Source organism: Aphis gossypii, chromosome X (assembly GCF_020184175.1).
Source record: "Aphis gossypii isolate Hap1 chromosome X, ASM2018417v2, whole genome shotgun sequence".
NCBI classification, from domain to species: domain Eukaryota; kingdom Metazoa; phylum Arthropoda; class Insecta; order Hemiptera; family Aphididae; genus Aphis; species Aphis gossypii.
In genome coordinates, this window is record NC_065533.1 from 60258054 (window position 1) to 60277692 (window position 19639).

Below are 19639 nucleotides of genomic sequence, written 5' to 3' on the forward strand. Positions count from 1 at the left end.
AGGATTAAATTTTTAAATTATATACATATGCAGTAGAAATATAGTGATTAAAAAAAAGGAAATGTGTTATACCCGAGAAGAGTGTTAACTCTCCATGGATCTGAGTTAAATAATTTTGAATTATAAACGCATTTTTAAACCGTTTGATTGAGCTCATCTTCTTAACTTCTTGATTTAAGTACAGATTATTGATGGTTAGCAGAAATTATTTTCCATTTGAGTCTTAACTATTATTATCGTGTGTTGTATAGAACGACATCGATAACTTCGTCGTCTCGCAGCGAAATCGCCAGTAACGGAAGTTATGCGTCATCTGGAAGTCAAGACTCAGGGGCCAAGTATTATAACTCTACCGACGGAAAAAGTGGCGTGCAACAGCAACAGAATACGTCGTACCAAGATCGTAACGTCTATCAGCAACAGCACAGAGATGTGAGTAGTGGGTCATCGTACTTACAACAACAACAACATGCTACCACTTCGTCGTACCAGCAACCCGCCAGTGGCTCGTATCAGCAGCACAGTGGTTACAATTCGGCAGCGGCGGCTGCAGCTAGACGGCATATCCAGCAACGTAGTTACGATGACTACCATCAGCAACAGTTGTCGCCCGAGGAACAGCTGTCGCCTGTATCGCCAGAAAACGAGGTGTCCATGCCGTATGGAGCCGGCACTGGTGGAAACTCACAGCAATATCACCATCAGCAACAGTTGTTGCAGCAACAGCAACAGTTATTACAGCAGCAGCAGCAACAGCAACAGCCAGGAGAGCGCTCAGGGTCGGATTCCAGTGACGATGTAAGCTTGGCCGAGTGTCTGGCTGGTGGAGGCGTCGAGTTGATGAACTTGCGCCCGATGCCCATGTTGGACGAGAACGGTCAAGTGTTATTGGACGATGTTGATACCACCAGGATGCAACAACAGCAGCAGCAACAGCAGCAGCAGCAGCAACGACGCGAAGAGCAATATTGCAGCGAGCAACAAGTATACTATGCGGGTAATTCGACGACTGCCAACGCTTCGGATGTGTATACTATACCCGAAGACGACGACGAGCTGAGCAGTCCGACGGGTGCTGACGGTGTGACGAGTCTTCGAAAGCGGCAGATGGCTAATACGTTGACTGGTCAGTTTATTATATTTGATTGATTGATATTGTATCTATATAAATATACGTCGTTATATAGGGTCTTCTATATTTCGTGCAATAACAATTGTGACGACCACGTAAGAATATAATAATCCACACCATTTTTGTCACACTAAATTTGGAAGACTCTGTATAGTGACTCACTTATCAAAATATTATATTTAAAATGTTCGAACATAATGGTAGTCTGGAGTAGTATAACTTTTAAACTAATTCTAAAACCTTTATCTCTCGATTATAGTGAAAAAAGAATACTCTCTTCCACCATTTACATCAGGGTTGTCCAAAAATCTTTTTTAAGAGAGGAACGAAATAGCAAAAACCCTTTTTTGCTTATTATTAAATATATTTTATATATTATTATGTATTTGTTTTAAAAGGACATCATACTAATACATAATACGAGTATAGGAAATTAAAATACATGCAAAATAATAAAAAAATGATTTATCTAGGTACATTATATAAGTAAAGCTATGTAAGAACAAAGAGTTATTTACTTTATTAACTAGTTATATCTATTAGTTATACTCTACAAATACGAAATAAAATTAATTTATATACAGTGTACTCTCGATTATCCGCAAGCGGATTATCCGTTGCCTTCCGCGGAACCATCTAAATACAGAAAAAAATACATTTATGTATACAAAAAAAAAATGTATATCTTTATATTATACTTGGGTTGTGATAACTGATTACCCGATAACGATGTAAAATACAATACGCTTGTTTAATATTAATACTTTATGGTAATTGTTGATATATTTAATGAAAAAAAAATCATTATTCACGGATTATCCTCGGAATTCTTTTATCCGTGAATGCCCTGCCATCTTATTCCATGGATAATCTAGAGCACACTTTATATAATATATGTTTATACAATGAAAAATAAATTTGTTTCATATGATTAAATTTCAAATAAATAAATATTGCTTGATATTTAATAGTTTTATTAATATTCATATTATTATTTATTCATTGATATTTTTTAAAATTATTGTTTGAGAATATATTTGAGTACTACCTTTATTTAGGTAGCATCAATACAACAATGGCAAGATATTTGATGTACTAAAATAATGGATATATTATTAATGTCTGGTATTTAAAGTTCTTTAAATTGAATTAAAGTTTTTGTTTTATCAACTACATAAACTACTATATAATTTAATAATTGACGCAACTACGTTACTGGTGCTGAAATTATAAATAGCTTGATTTTTGATTGTGTAAAATAAAAAAAGAAAAGTTATAACTATGATGTTGTAATTTTGAAAACAAAGTATTGATGCTTTAAGCTTAATTAAATAGAAAGTTTGGAACTATGTCATGATTAAGGTATTAAATCTATAAAATTTAATGCAAAATTAATGTATTGTTAAAAACTTTGATAATGTTTAACCCAAAATTTAGGTAAACTAAATTTAAATTATAAATAACATTAGATGTAAAAGTATGAAACCTTTTAATGATTAGAAATGTTAAAATAATTTATTTTTTAATCCAATTGTGATAAAAATTTTAATCCTTTTTAGCTATCTCTGGATTAAACAGCAGTAGTTCAGCGGCAATTAACTTGCATCATCAGATTGTCGACAATGAGCGGTTTATGATGAAATACGCTGCGGCGAATCCGAGTAGCTCGGACTCGCATCAAAGATCGAAGTTGTCAAATGATGAATCTTCGGCAACGTCCGTTTTTTCTGAACAAACCCGATCGAAAAAACTCAATCAGTCATCTACAATACAATCTGGTATGGCTATTATAGTAAAAAATATTGCGTATATTTATAATATATAAATATAATTATTTTATAGCAATTTAACAATATTAATGAAAATATATAAATAAATATTAAATTAGTCTACCTATGATCGATAGTTATAAATAATTAGTACAGTAAAAAGTCAATGCACTATGATAAAGTGTACCATCACTGATTTTGAAATACTTGTTGGAAATAAATATTTAGTTTTATTTTTATTTTGTTTGATTTATTTAGTGTTACAATTTGATTTTTATGTGTGAACGGAATATTTCGAAACCTCATTCTAGAAACATCAATAAGTACAAAAATTAATCTTAGCATGATGTCAATCATTTTATTTATTGGTTAGGATAAAATCACTTTTAGGTTATTTTATTAAATGGTGATTTGGTTTAATTTATTTATGATAGTGTAGTTATACGAAGGTATATGGTCCATCATATCAAAAAATTTGTGTTTGAGACGTTTGAGTATCTATTTGTATGTTTACTAATACTTATTGATATAGTTTAAAATCTATCTTCAATATAGTTGGTTATATACATATTGGTAAAGATACATTGTATCTTTTTTATTTTTTCAATTCTCGATGTCAGCTTTGTTTTTATGAATTTTATGAAATAACAAACAAAAAACAAAATTTTGCTTTACTTTAATTCTGGCTGTAATAATCTATATTCAATAATAATGTTAAACGTAAGTACCTACTTATAATTTAATTTAAGATAATAAATTATGATAATCAAACAATTATATAGAATCATAAAAAGTTTATATTTTTTTTGGTAGTAATTTAAGTGTATAATAAATTCTTAAAATTGTATAACATTTTATAAATAATTGTCTATATGTAATGTAATGTACGGAGGAAACTTTGACTAATAATGCTTTACTAATCGTGTAGTTTCCTCTTTGACGTGAGAGAGATATATTTTGTAGACATTTAATTGTGTTTGTACATAAACTGTTCACGTCAAACCCCGTCACATGATTTAAGTCACTTTGTGATTTAGCATAATCTATACCTGATTACAAATTCGGTTATATAACTTTAAGTTGTCAGTAAAGATTATTCATTAAACATTTTGCGTCCACAAATATTTGATCTAAAAGCTAAATTCTTAATTCAAATAGTGAAAATAACAGCACACATAAATTAACTTTTTGATGTACTCTGGAAGTATCATTGATTACATTTTATAATAAATAAATAAATGTTTAGTATCTGCTGTATATTAGATAGAAAACATAAGAACCAATTTAATTAAGAGTATAGTAATTTAATAGCTAAAACTTAATATTTGACTAATAATATGTTACGTGATGTATCTATTATCTATAATTACAGTATTTAATGTTATTTTTTTTTTTAATCAGTAAAAACATCATCGATTTTATCATTTTCAATGTAGACAGCTTTTGAAAATGAATTCTATATCACAGTTAGGTATTAATAACGTAACATATCCTAAAATACCTCTATATATTTATATATAAAAATATAATTATCGAATTATTCGTTATCATTAAAGTCATTTAGCAGTTGTTTCTATCTATTCCATCAGTATTTGTACATAATACACTTATCTAAATCGATATGAAGCGTAAAGCCGTAAACTATATAATTCATTCCAACAATCTTCATATGATTTATAGGAATCCGTCACTTGTTCTAGGGAATTTGTTTATCATTAATTGTTTGTACAATTACCTATAAATTCCTGACATATGCTAATATATTATATACAATTATAAATTACATTTCATCGAGTGCACGCAGAGTTTATGTGTGTACTTTACTTTGCTATTATATTTTAGGTGTCTTACAAAATAGCAAATTCCGGACTGGCGTTGGGGAAACTGCCGTCCAACCAGTAGTTGCGGCTTATGCTCAAAACACTCCGCCGTACTATAATGGCAGTACTAGCAGTAGCAGCAGCAGCAGTAATAGTAGCAGGTATAATATAGTGTATGCATGTGACAAATACTGACAATATTATGAAGCTAATTATTAACGTCTTAGAGTTTCTATAATGTACACAATCAGACACTGATAATGATGAGGTTGTTGGAAATGTTACAACGACATGAACGAAAACATTCTTATAGTTATTGCATTTATTTAAATGTTGTTTGAATTTTAGATTTGCGTCAGCTGATGGTGAACACAATAATATATCGTCCACGTATGAAACTACAGCGGAAAATTGCGTGTTCCAGGATGATGTGAGTACATATTGCCCAAATAATATTATGATACAATTTCCAAGAATTTACATTCATATTAATCTTAATTAATATATTTATTATTATTATTATAAAAGCAATAATGAATTTTGGGTTCGAATTTAAAACAATATAATAAGTTTTTACTTATTTATTAATTTAATACGTCTTATAAGTAGGTAAGGTAAAAAGTAATAAGTAAACAATATTTATTTTGTTTATGATACTTATATTTTTTACCAACTTGAAAGTATATAGTACTTATTCAATATTTTTGTTTAGTATTTTATTGAAGTTTTTCATTACAAAAAAGAAAAAATATTATTCACTTCAAACATTACTTAGGTACTAAAATATTTTTTGACAGGGAAACGAAATCGAAATGTAATTAGATAAAACAAAAATGAAAGCAAAATAAATTAAAAAAACTTCTTAAAATTAAAATTTGATTCAGGGAATTCACTTAAGTTAAAAATAATTATGTTTATAATTACATTATTCGAAATCCAAGAATAACTAGCTAAGTTAAAAATTTAAAATAAAATTATCCTCTTAACTTGACAATAGCGTCAATAACCTTTTAGGTATCTCGTTAATATTCAATATTGATGACATACAATTTTAAACAAAATATTAACACCAACGTTGAATTTGCAAGCTCGTATTTATTTGTTTCTTACATTAATATTAAAAACCATCTCATTAAATTCAATGTTTTAATACAAAATATCTAAAAAAACAAATAAAGAAAAATTGAACTTATCTAGTTTTAATAGAAATCAAATCAAATACATTTTTTTATGAAATAATTATTGTTGATCACTGATCAATGTTATAATAATAAAAAATAAACATTTTTTTTTGTATAATAATAATATAAATCATATTGTAAATTATATCTATTTATAGTACGTAATACTGCAAACAGTTTAGTGGATTATTACTCACGTTAATAAGAATACTGTAATAACCAAATAGACCAGGTTAACAATAACGTCGAACTTATTAATTATTTTAAAATTCGTGCTACTATTAATACTTTGTATTATTTCTTATTGACTATGTAATATAGAAACAATGGGATACATTTAGAATTTAAAATAGATTAATTTCCGTTCGGAAAGTTACCGACAGTTATTAATATTTTAGTATTTATATAAGCTCATTTACATAATAAAATATATTATATACTTACCAGTATTCTTGGTCATAAATAAGCATATTATTTACTTTAGCCAATAATCGGAGAAAATGTTGGTTATAATCAAATGAGTTTATCGTTAATAAAATTGTTCTAAAAAATAGGAAAAATCCAATTAGTTTTTATCATTAAAATTTAGGGGTTTAATTAAAATTTAAAAAATATTAGGCAAGTAATTGGAGTACTTTGAAAAAAAAATCCCAGTTTTAGTTTGGTTTGAATATTAAGTTCATTGTTGTATGTTTAGATTAAATAAATTTTAAATATTCATAAGCTATATTACATGTACCTATCTAGTTTTTATATTTACCAAGCAAACACTAAGATGGAATAACAAAACTCGGAAGGGTTCTAAGTTTGTTTTAAAAGATTATTTCATGGGGTTGTCAAAATTATATTCCATATCTATAGGAAGAAAGTCCTTAAAATAATTCGTAGCGGTAGTGCGTAGGTTTTCTATTAAATTTTGTTTTAAATTTATTTCATAGAAAGGTTACAAAAACAAATAAAATCATACGTGACTTATACCATATCAACCACCTTATTATAATAATACAATTTTTAGGTACTACACAAACAAAATAGACAAATATCATATTTATCTATATAATAAATAATACACAATTGCATTTTCAATAGCGTATACAAAATAATATTCTATAATGATTTGCAATTTTCAATATTTTCAGATAGTACTTAATATTATAAATACTTGGTGATTATTGAAAAATATTTTAAAAATTAAAAACCAAACCACCAATAAAAATATTCTATATATTTTGACAAGTATATTATTTTCAATTATTGTTATTCTTGTAATATTTAAAGTGTGTAAGTAATAAGTATTATACTATATGTATGTGTGTTAGTATTTGGTATATATTACAATATAACGCTTATCCTATCGTAAAATAAAACAATGTAAAAATATTAATATACGGTTTTTATTATCAGATAATTCAATTTTGTATTGTAAAAGTCGCGTGTAATGTTGTACGTTCGTACAAACCACTTGCATCTTATTCGAGTAATATTATATCTTAAACTGTTTGAAGAGAAATAGAAAATAATAAGTATAATAATTTCGGCTGAAGCGAGAAATATGTTTTCAACTTTATCATAATGGTTTTGCTGTATTACAATATTGTAAAAAAAGGGTAGTAGACTCAATTTTTTTTTTATGGCAAAATATTATTGATAATATATCTAACTACTCATACAATATCATCAGCTGTGCAGTGACCGTGTATTCATATATTTTGTTGTTATTGTATCTACGACGATTTCGCTCTTGAATATAGTTGGAAAAAACGCCCGAATACGATCGAATATGCAAATTGTTGAATCAGCCGATTCGTGCGGTCGTGGCAGGCGGACATCGCGATTCGAAGACAGTCAAAATTGAGCAGCAACGGCTGCAGCATCAGACCAACCGGCAACAACACCAGCAGCAACAGCAGCACCTGCAGCGGCAACTTAAGCAACTGCAACACAAAAACCAGCAGCACCAAAACCAACAGCAACAACAACAACAGTACAACAACATGTTGGGCCGCGCGCTGTCGTCTTCTCAGCAAAATCGGCAGGCGGCGGTGAACGGTAGCAATAATACATACGGAAACGTTCAAACCGCTAACCGTAGTCGGACGAACTTTCGCGTAAGGGTTTTTCAAAACGATCGTCGTCATCGTCGCTATTATTATTAGTGTGTTAGTGGAGTAGATGACGATGGTGGTGGTAGTGGCGCCGATGAAAGTACATTTTAAGTAGTGTCGGGCTTTATTGTAAGGGTTTTTTTTTCCAACAGTACAGATAGAATATACGTTATAGTGACTTGAGAGTGCTTGCAATACGACTCCCGTAAATAATTCCATACACTCAAAAATGTATACTCTATTTTAAACTAAAAAAAAAAATTACAAAAATACACTTTGTGAAATTGTATAAAGTATCTACGCAGTATTGTAAATTATATATTCCCCTTTTTTCATTTCCTAGTTATGAGCATAGGTTTTAAATAAAATATCTGGGTTATCCCACCGATTAAATAACCTTACAGATACATGATGTCAATGTGATAATTTATCGTTCGTTATTTTAACTTGGATTCGGCTTACTAAAGTGGCACATGGCGGTAGGAGAAGAATAGATATTTATTTTCTAGATAGTGAGTTATATATTGTATATTTGATATATTTGTTTATACTTACCATAAATGAAGGGTCTATTTCAACCAAAAACTCCACTTTTATGGCAAAATCAATTTTTTCATGCAAAAAACAGACATCCTAGATTATTTTTTACTGAATTATTGGTAAAACTAAAGTTGTCCGATTTTGATTTTGAGTGGAACAAATATATAGCTATTTTAATTTAAATTCTTAATACAATCAAACATTTTCATATTTAAATGACATTTGTTTTAATTAAATTTAAATTTTATTTTCATAACTCAAGTTTTATATTTGAAGAAAATATATTGAACATAGTGCAACATTCAGAAAACTTTGAGTATAGTTATTAACTTTAGAAATGTTCAAGTAATTTTAGTAGTTGGAAACATAATTAAGATTTGACTTTTATTTATGATTTATAGAAATTAATTATTTAAATAGATTGTTTATGCATTATAATATATTGCTTGAATGGCAAAGTGACTTCTTATTTTATTTTATATAATTCTCAAGTGTAAATATATTCGTTAAGTTAACTGTACATTTATATATCTTACCACATATTAATGACATATTTAACCTTACAATAAAACCTGAAGTAGTATAATATGTATATTGTATATTATATAGTGGTCCATACCACCACCGAGTAGTGAAGTCCGCCGTGTCGTGTAATAATATAATATCACTTGGTGCAGATCTTAAAAAGCTACCTTTTCATAATATAAAAGATAGATATTATATACTATCTATCTTTCTCGAAAATAAAAATAAATATTTCTTATCGTTTAAAGTAGTATTAAAGTAGTATCTTTCATTTGATTTTACTCGCTTTCCATTCATTTTAAAATAAACCTATTAGGGCATCTAACGAAATTATTGTGTTTGATTTCAGTCAATTGGGCTATTCTATACTCTTGCATTTCCTCATTAATAATATTATTCTATAGACTACAGTAATAATCTAGGTCAGGTGTCTTTTTTAATTTTTTTTAAGCAGCGAACTCGCATTAATAATATGATCATAATATTATATATTTTTTACAAAAATTCATTTTTTACTATCATTACATAATTATTTTATGTTGTTGAATTTTAAATTACGAATTGTTCATTTATTTTAGTGGGATACTTGATACTATTTTTCTTTATCTAATTTTTCGATATTTGTTTATATTTGAGACGATGCAATAATTCTTAGCAAGTTGTTTTCGTATGAGCGCTCTACGTTTTTTTGATAGTGGTAACGTCTTATAATGATCGTTCTTATTTGATTAAAATAGAAAAAATATACACTGTATTTTCAATCGCCGAAAGTGTGTATTTATTATGTATTATTTAATTATGCATATTTATCAGTAATTAGTCTAAAATATCTAACTATAACATTTTTGCCTTCAAAAAATGTTCGCCCCTAAGATAGTATTTTACTATACGTGGAAATTGCTCCCTATACCCTTCCCCCTTCATAAATACTCTGGATGGATTTTTGTATCAGATGCAGTCACGATATTATACTCATAACGTTAACGGGGATGATGATGGATACTATTGGACTGTACTTAAATAGTTTTTATAAATATTATGTATAGTTGAATATTGTTACCGGTGCACAAATTATTCTATAATATAGCGCCGTACAAATGTGAATGATCCTAAATAATATGTAGTACAGGTGCAAATAGGGTAGTACATTTTTCGGTGGGTAGGGTAAAAAAGATATAACTGAATTGTATTTTTGTTGTATTTATTATTTTCATATTGTTATTATCATTTTTCGCCTGTGATTGATCAGTCTTTACTAATTAATAATTACCAAGTGTGTAGTAAAATATCTTTAAACAAAAAGTAATCGATTTTTTTCTAACACGGCAACAATATTAAATTAAATCAATTAAAAAAAATACATTGTGGCTTACGAAAACGATTCTAGAAAAAAAAACAAAATGAGCAAAATGTGGTATTATAAAAAAAAAAAAAATAAATAAATATCTAAAAAATAAATAAATCTATATATAGGTATCAAATAATTTTATAACTCATTGAAAAACATTTTTAAAATATTTTTGGTATTCTAGATTAATTTTCGAGTAGAGACAAAGCTTCCCACGTCAGTTTTAAATTTAAAACATATAGCACTCAAACTCTTGTTGAATTAATTCCCTATTTGCACCTATGATAGGTATTTATTATACTATAGTATTGCTTGAACGTAAGACTATTATTACTGTAATATAATAATGTGCATAATGTATCTAATAACATTATTATTATTATTATGTACCTGAAAACGAGTTCGCACATTAGTGGTGGTTATTTCATGGTCGAGGCGTATCCTTTGCATAATACGGGTACCACATTAAGTGTAAATAATCTATGTTACACGGACACGTGAGAATGCTACCTCCTTTTCCTGTATATGGAGTAAAGTTAATTAAACATCCATTTAATTTAATTATTAATATAGATAAATATTAAATATTGCTAAATTAATAAAAAATTTAATATATTCTTATTTGATACAATTAGTAAATAAAACAAACGGAGATTTGATTTTTCGTTTTAACTCTTGCAAGCAACAGTCACCAATTAGTTAAAAGTATATGAGTAAAATTTGATAATTTCTCCATAAGCCTCTTGATATTTTGAGTCTCCACTCTGTGTGAGAACGCGTTTTGGTACATTACCATATAGAAAATAGCTAATAGATCATACAGGACTTGTGTCCTATAAACCGTAGATACTGACTAGATATTATATTATACTAGAGAGCCTATATATATATATATTATCTAGGCTCTCTATTATATACTATTCCTATTTATTATTATTTATACAGTCTCCGCAAATATGTAGTAGGTAGCTGTATAATGTATATTACATCGTGTGTGGAAGGATAGTGTTTACACTGCAATATTATTATTATTATTATATATAATGTATTACTTATTTGAGAAGTATGCCACGACAAAGTGATATGGTATTATTTACATGATATTATTATAACGATATTATATTATGATGTTATATTATGGCGTATAATAGTGCTCATATATTAGTATGCCGTATATACGCATATATATAATAAGTAGGTAGTATGTCGATCACTTGGCATATTATATTGTTTACACAGTATAAAATTTAATATACTAATATGTTGTAATCATTGTGACTCGCCGATAACGTGTAGATGTATGTGTATAAATAGATTAGGCGATCGATTTAGAAAGTCTTATATAACGTTATACATAGATATTAAGTAGGTATATAATATTCTGTTGATTCGATGTAATATACGTAGACATAATATAGTGTAACTGTTCATCACGGGCGTAACTATATAGAGGATTGGACGTTGAGGGTTAGAATTTAAAAAAAAAAACCGATCAATCATCATCATCATCAACGTGTGTACGCATGCGGTATTTCAACTTTTTCTAAAAAATATTTCGGGTTCGTGGTCGTTAAAGCTATTTATACTACCCTCGTCCTCATATTATATAGTTGCGCCATTGCTGTACACAGACGTAGACTTTGTACGAGATGTAGCGGTATGCGTGTATACATAATTTATAAAATATATTAGTAGATATATGGTATTGATGATCACCTAATTTTTTTTCAAATTTATTAAAAATGTATTTATCATTTAAATAAAAAATGTCTTAAAGGATTTTTATGATACGATTGAATAAACATAAAAAAAAATAACGCATTTAAGGATAAAAGTATTAAATAGAATAGATATATTCTGATCATGAAGTATTTAAAACAAGTTTTTATACTATTAAAGGAAAAAAATTTAAAAGTCATCAGCATCCTATCTCTATATATTAGTAAAGACTAGAACTTAGCAGTGGTATTATAAATGTTATTATTGTTATAACCGATTTGGTAATATTATCTACTTTTATTTTTATATATTGTAATTTATATTATTATTGTCTTTCTATATAGAGTGTAAAGCGTGTTTAGAAACGAATATAGTAGCGGCGAACGTATATACCTGTACAGTATACATTGAACCCTGTTCTTGGTCTCTCGCTTAACCAGTATATAATTATTAATTATTTTAACATATTATATTGTTTATTAATGTTTTATAATCTCCATAATATACCTAGGTAGGTATTTTATTTCATTTTGATGTATGTAATTATTAATAATTACAATCAACGTCAAGGGCACGCGTGCGCTCGTATGATGATGTTTTATATTATATAATATGACGGACGCTTTTAATGCAGATTATGATACAGTATAGATGTGATTAATCACGATTAGGAATTTCAACGAAACAGATTTCGTTAACTATATAATATAATATAATTATGATATATTGTATTGTTATTACCGTTGACTAGTCTGCTTGCAGTCATGGACAATATCATACATAATATAATTATGCGCCGTAGTAAGATATGGTATTTAATGTTAATGCTATTTAGACGGTGGAAAACCAAAGTTAGTAGATGTTAAGTAGATATTTTTTCATGCGTGGTATTTAAACGATTCGTAGGTGTTATTGACATATTTTATACGTTTGTCCCGACCAGACGCTGTTTTATATTTTGTTTTCACGCACATCTATTTTCGACAGTACGATGATGAGGACGATGAGGACGAGTTATTGGAACAGCAGCAACAGACACAGCGACACAATTATGCAATGCAACCAGCTGCGACGACGTCGGTAGTGGCGTCTGATAACGATAGCAGCGGTACAATTAGCGGAATGTTGGCCGATTTTAGCCGATCAATTGGTAAAAGCGAACGTTTAATATTTATTACTGAAATTTTCAAATAAAAATAATATGAGCGATTAACGAGGACGTCCGTCGATTATGGTAGAACTCGTGATGAATTGAAACACGCCATTTCGCGTTGATTTTACGTTTTATTAAATAACTATCAATTTTAGTTTTAACACTTTAGAATAGATTAGGCAACGTTTTTGTTTACAAAAATATTCTTGCATTTTGATTATTCAGCTGTTAGGTAAAAGTTTAATATTACTGTTGCACGATCATGGTTCCATAACAAAGTTTAAAAATTGATTGAATTATATTTTGTGTGTTGGATATTAAACCCAAATAAAAATTTTCAATTTACTTATAAATATAAGTTTTTTCTAATTTTAATTTAAAAATAATAAGTTAATACCTTTAATACCTACATATTATAATTTTATGATTTTTATATTATTGCATAATCGATTTAATTGTCTTCTACTTATCCTTTTTTTTTTTTTTTTAAAAAAAAAATTCAGTATTAATAATAAATACCACTTAAAAATTATTACAATTTCATAAAATTGTTATACTATTTACCAATTTTAATTACCTATATTTGATGTAAAACAATTTTATATTTCGAAAAAAATTAACCATCTAGTGATAGACTGTTTATTTATTTTGTTTTAAATTTAAAATCGGTTTATGTATAATATTATGAAACTATTATTATTTTTATTTTATTGTTTTATAACTAATATTATTTTTATATTTTGAATATCATTAAAAAACGTTGTCTATTTTAATGTTACTTTAATTTTTTTTAAAAGTATTTAACAATTTTTATCAATCTCTTATACCAATTTCAAACCCTGGTGTATATGTATATGTATTTATAGATAAGATATTTATTTATTAGTATAAAGTTGATCTAATATAATTTTAAATATTTTCTATTATCATAAAATCAAAAATGTGAATTTCTATGAATTCAATTATTATTAAAAATTGATTTAGATTGAGTTAGCTTACTGAATACTTTACTTTTTGAGTGATACTTAAATTTTAGGCCATTAAAACTTACTTGTGTCAATTCATTTATAATTGATGGTTTTTATTAAAATAATCTGATAAAATATAATTTAATATCGAGCAATTATTTCAAGTAACTTTTTTACCTAATATTTAATACATATTAAGTATTTTAATAAGCAGGATAAATGCTGGTTAATGTTTTAGATATAATTTGGTAATTTTTTAATTTTAAATTGCTACCTATGAAGTAAAAAGTAATTTAGGTATTTTTATGGTAAATAATTTAGCAAAGAAATGATATTATTATAATATTGATATATTAAAAAACCATATATCATTGAATATTATATTTATTCCAATCAAATGGTGCTACCGTATAATAAAGAACTTTATATAGGTCAGATACTTTTAGATAACAAACTCATGAATATTCAATCAAGTGGATTGGGCATGACACGACCATTGAATGGTCTATCAGCCTCAGATTTAACGTCACTTTACTTTCTTGTCAAATCAGTAGTTTTAACTTTTAACTATTAACTATTGCATTATATATGCACAATATTATATTTAAAAAAATATATAAACGAAGAGTAATACAAATGTAATATAGATTAAAACATATTTTCTCTTCGACACATAAATGTACCTATATTGCATATACATTGCGCCGCACTAAATATTTAAAAATTAATGCTAACTTAAATGTTTATGTGGTTGTCCTCAGTGCAGGTCAAATTTGAGAAGTATTAAACTATTGTAAATCCGAATTGTTATGATTAAATTGTCCATATAAAATGAAAATATTTAATATTTATTGAAAATTACCACGTACTAATATAAAAAACCAGTGATAAACTGATCTCATATTTTAATATTATTATTATTTCTTGAATTAAAAAAAATATATATATTATGTATTATAATTATTATGTGCGAGATGGTTAGTGTCAGGATTTCAAAAAAAAAAAATTGTTTGACCTAACCAAGGTTACTAATAATTATTTTAATTGTAATATTAAAACTTAAATGAATGTTCGTTTTATTTTTTTCCGAATATTTTAAAAAGCATTTAGGATTATCAATTTTGATCATCTAAAAGTACCAAATAGAATCTAGATATATACTCATCAAAGTTGATGATCAGAGAAATATTTTTTTCTACCAGAAAAGGTATTTTCACAATCAAAAAAAAAAAAAAAAAATAATAAAAATAAAAAACACAGATCATTACAATATCAATACATTCATTGCTACACTCAGAATTTAAAATTAATATAGATCAACTGAATCACCACGTGTTACTATACAATTTATTTTAAAATAATATTTAATTTATTGTTTGTTATTAAAATGTACAATAAAAGGCAAGTATTTATGCTCTAAGCATAAAGACTCAAAAATTACTCAACCCTGATTTACGAAAGTTTTAGGGATTGTTTTTAGAGGTATCAGTACATATAGTTTAAAGATTAGTTTGAACCTCGTTAGAAAATATATATATCATGAGTCATATCAGCGTTTGGCGGACCTCCCATCTGGGTAGAATCGATGCTGAGGGAGGTGTACCGATGCCTATTTGCCCATGAACTATACACTAAAATCGAGATATACGATATACCAATAAAGTGCAGTATTTTTTGTCCATTCGTTGCCAGATAAAAGTTGGGTAATAGCGTACGACGCGCGACGGCACGGTTACATGTATCTTTGATTTTTAACTTCAACTAAATAATCACAAATACTCAGAGTTCGTATATTTTATTTTATACTAAATTATATTATTTTTGTTATAGCCAACATGAACGGTAGTGGACCAACAACGACGACGACTCAGTTATTTAATGGTAGTGAAAAATTTGGTGAAAACAACAACAAATACGATTCACTGTTAGGTGAAAACGCCCAAAAACAACAGTATCAACAACAGACACCACAGCAACATCAGCAGCAGCAGCAACAACAGCAGCAAAACCAGTATCAACAGCACGGGTATTCGACACCTTCTGGTACGACGACTCAATTGCGACGAACCCAATCGATCATCAGTCAAAACTTACGCGACCAACAGTACCAGTTGTATTGTACCGGTACGTCGCCACCTCTTCAGCAGCAACAACCGGTACAGCAACAGAAGTTTAACGATACAGCCATCGCTCAACTGCAGCAGCAAACTGTCGCCAACAACGCTTACGGGCCGGCTAATAACGGTATGTTGTACGGAAGCGGTGGCGTTGGAGGAGTCAACAATAGACAAGCTCAACAGCAGCAACAAACCGTCGCCCCTGCTTCCCAATTGCGACAGCAACAATACTCGGCCACCGGCATAGCCACTGCCAATAGTTTGCAGTCCGAAACGAATTATTCGTCGCCGTCTAGTGTCACTGGAAACGCAGCCGCGCTCCAACAACAATTGTTTTTAAATAAACGAGGAGACGACGGCAGCGGCGCTTTGTTTAACTGCCAACAACAGACATATCAACAACAACAAGAAGCCTTATATCAGCCTTATCAACCGGAATACGGCACATATCAGCAACAGCATCAGCAGCAGCAGCAGCAGCAGCAGCAGCAACAGCAACAGCAACAACAGAATCAACAGCAGCAACAGCAACAACTGTCGTACAATCAACTGCAACAACAGCCACAGACACACCAACAGCAGCCTTATAATCAGACACAGTTATCGCAAAATCAGTATCAACAGCAACAAAATCAGCAATACCAGCCGAATCAGCTACAGCAATATCAAAGGTTTCCAAATCAAGATCAACAACAGTTGTCGACGACTGTCGATGATAAGACACGCCAATACGTCATCGATCAACAACAACAAAGAGTAGAAAACAACTCTGTACAGAATCCATCTGTTTTGACACTCGGTGGAGTACCGAATAGTTCGGGTGGTATAAAATATGATGCGACGTCGGCAGAACTTAATTCCGCTGCGTTTAGACCATTGCAGCAGCAACAGGGCCAAGTAAGTAGCTATACCCAATGTATACGTGTGAGTGAATTTAGTCAGCTGCAATAATTGTTAATTTGTAATTGTCGATTAGGGTCTTATGATAGCATCACAGACCCTTTTTTACATTCATCATGTTTTTATAAGGAAAAAATGTATATTCTAGTATTGGGCTTAAAAAATTCGATTATAAATAATACTATGTATAAAACTATTTACCTTTTAAATTTAATGTTGAAATATGGCTTAGAAATAAACTGATATTTATTCGTTGTAGTCTTATTCGAATTATCCTTATAAATAAATAAATATTATGATAATATTATATAGATTATGGAATGTTTTTTCTTCAAACGTTTTAGTGTCAGACAGATAACATATATATCTTATCAAGTTCAGTAAATTTTATTCACATAGTTTATCTATAACAATATATTTTTAACATTAACATTACAATCATTAGAATATGTTAACAAGTTATTATTATAATTGATAATTAATTAGTGCCTTAATTAAAATAGCAGATTACACAGCATACGTAACTAAGTTATCACGTTTACATAAACATTATTTTTACTAATATTGATCATTACAATCGGTTATTATTTGTGATGTTGTAGCGTTGTGACAATCCGACAAACATTCCATTGCAGCAGCAACAGCATTATATCAATGGTAATAACTACCAGCAACAACAACAATCCCAACAGCAACAACAGTCACAAAATCAACAGCAGCAGCTACAGCTGTTACAGCAGCAGCAGCAACAGCAGCAGCAGCAGCAGCAGCAGCAGCAGCAACAGCAGCAGCAGCCGAACAGTACTTTAGCGCTAGCCAGTGGTACAAATACGGCCAGAGGAGCGGTACTACTAAATTCGTCTTCAGCTACAATGGATCAGCAGCAGACCGGTGTCAAAGCATTGGCTGGATCGTCGGGAATTAAATACCAGCCAGTTACACAGCAACAAACCTCATCACAGACATCGACTTTGCACCGTAAGTTACCCTTTTACACCGGTTGTTTCATTGTTTGAGTTATTAACCATGACGCTAAAAAATCTTAATTTAACCTCTTCTCTCCCCTTTACCATAACAAAATATATTTATTATTATTACATATTACCAAATTACGGTCGACATTTATTTGTATGACGAGTTAATTGCAATCAGTAATGTAAAAATTACTATAATACTCGGCAGCTAATAATGTATATTTAATATAAGAGCGTATGATAATACTATTATTTTAAAACATTAAAAACTTTTTATACAAAATTTGTTATAACAATATATACTTATAATCCACTTAACTTAAACTTTAATGAAAGAGTGAGTTCATAAGACACATCTTCGTTTATAATTTATGAGATGAGAGACAAAGTTTCACAAAATAATAAAAACATAAAGTAAACAATAAACCAACCGGAAAATTATGGAATGAAAACATAAAGTAAATAATAAACCAACCGAAAAATCATGAAAAGGAAAATGTATGGAATGAAGATTTAAAAATAAAATTACTTAATTATGTACAAGTAAACATATTTTAATAGTATGATTAATTTAATCGGTTGATAAATTATCATAATTTTACATTTTTTTTAGAAATTCGTTACAACAAATCAATTTCAAATACATATTTTATAATGCTTTTAAACACTTTATAACAGTATGAATATAATATTACTTATGTTTTGTTTTTTTATTAATTTACATAATTTTTGCATGTGTTTTTGCAGCGACGCCGCCACAACAAAACACGCCAGTTGGCACGCCTAGCCTAACCAGGGGTGCCCTGCTGATCAGTGGACTTGGACTCAGAGATTTGACTGCTTCGCCGTCGGACACTCTCAGCGAACCGGACTCTATGCGTTCGTCGTCGTTACGTGGTAGCAACGGACGAGACAGCCGACGACGGCTGCCTGATTTACCACCACCTGAACTAGAGTTAGCTGGTGTACAATGGCCAGCAGCTGCGAACATTAAGCGCCGCGAGCGCATGATGCGAGCGATGATGGATAAGTTTAAGTAAGTTAGGTGTTATTTTGCAGCCGCTAATACTTGAATGATAATTATCTTTAAATATTCCCCGTCTTCAATTATATATTATATTTCGGTCATCATATAAGATAATAGTAAAATAGTTCATCTTAATCATAGTACTGATAAATTCATCAAGCATACTTATTTCCCTTTTTTTCAATAATGCAGTTATTCAAAATCTGATTTGGAATTTTTAATTTTATTAATTATAGAGAGCATTATTTTTAAACTCTCATGAGATTTATAAATTATATTACATAGCAAGTATTCTGTAGGAATACGAATTTATATTTTTTAAATGCAAATCTCTCTGTTTTCCGAACATTAAATTATTTAA

At 29.0% G+C, this 19639-nt stretch overlaps 1 protein-coding gene across 4 annotated transcripts in view; it reads left to right on the forward strand.

Moving 5' to 3' along the window:
- Window positions 1-19639, forward strand: part of LOC114123560 (polyhomeotic-proximal chromatin protein-like) — a 94643-nt gene that overhangs the window by 34106 nt on the left and 40898 nt on the right. For 3 of the 4 annotated variants that reach the window (XM_050208028.1, XM_050208029.1, XM_050208030.1), the window contains 9 exons: window positions 252-1126; window positions 2692-2910; window positions 4744-4882; window positions 5070-5151; window positions 7654-8010; window positions 13127-13289; window positions 16091-17274; window positions 17880-18255; window positions 18999-19287. In XM_050208028.1, coding sequence (XP_050063985.1) covers window positions 252-1126; window positions 2692-2910; window positions 4744-4882; window positions 5070-5151; window positions 7654-8010; window positions 13127-13289; window positions 16091-17274; window positions 17880-18255; window positions 18999-19287 — 3684 coding nt within the window. The remainder of the gene's footprint in view (window positions 1-251; window positions 1127-2691; window positions 2911-4743; window positions 4883-5069; window positions 5152-7653; window positions 8011-13126; window positions 13290-16090; window positions 17275-17879; window positions 18256-18998; window positions 19288-19639) is intronic. The other variant, XM_050208031.1, reaches the window with a different exon arrangement.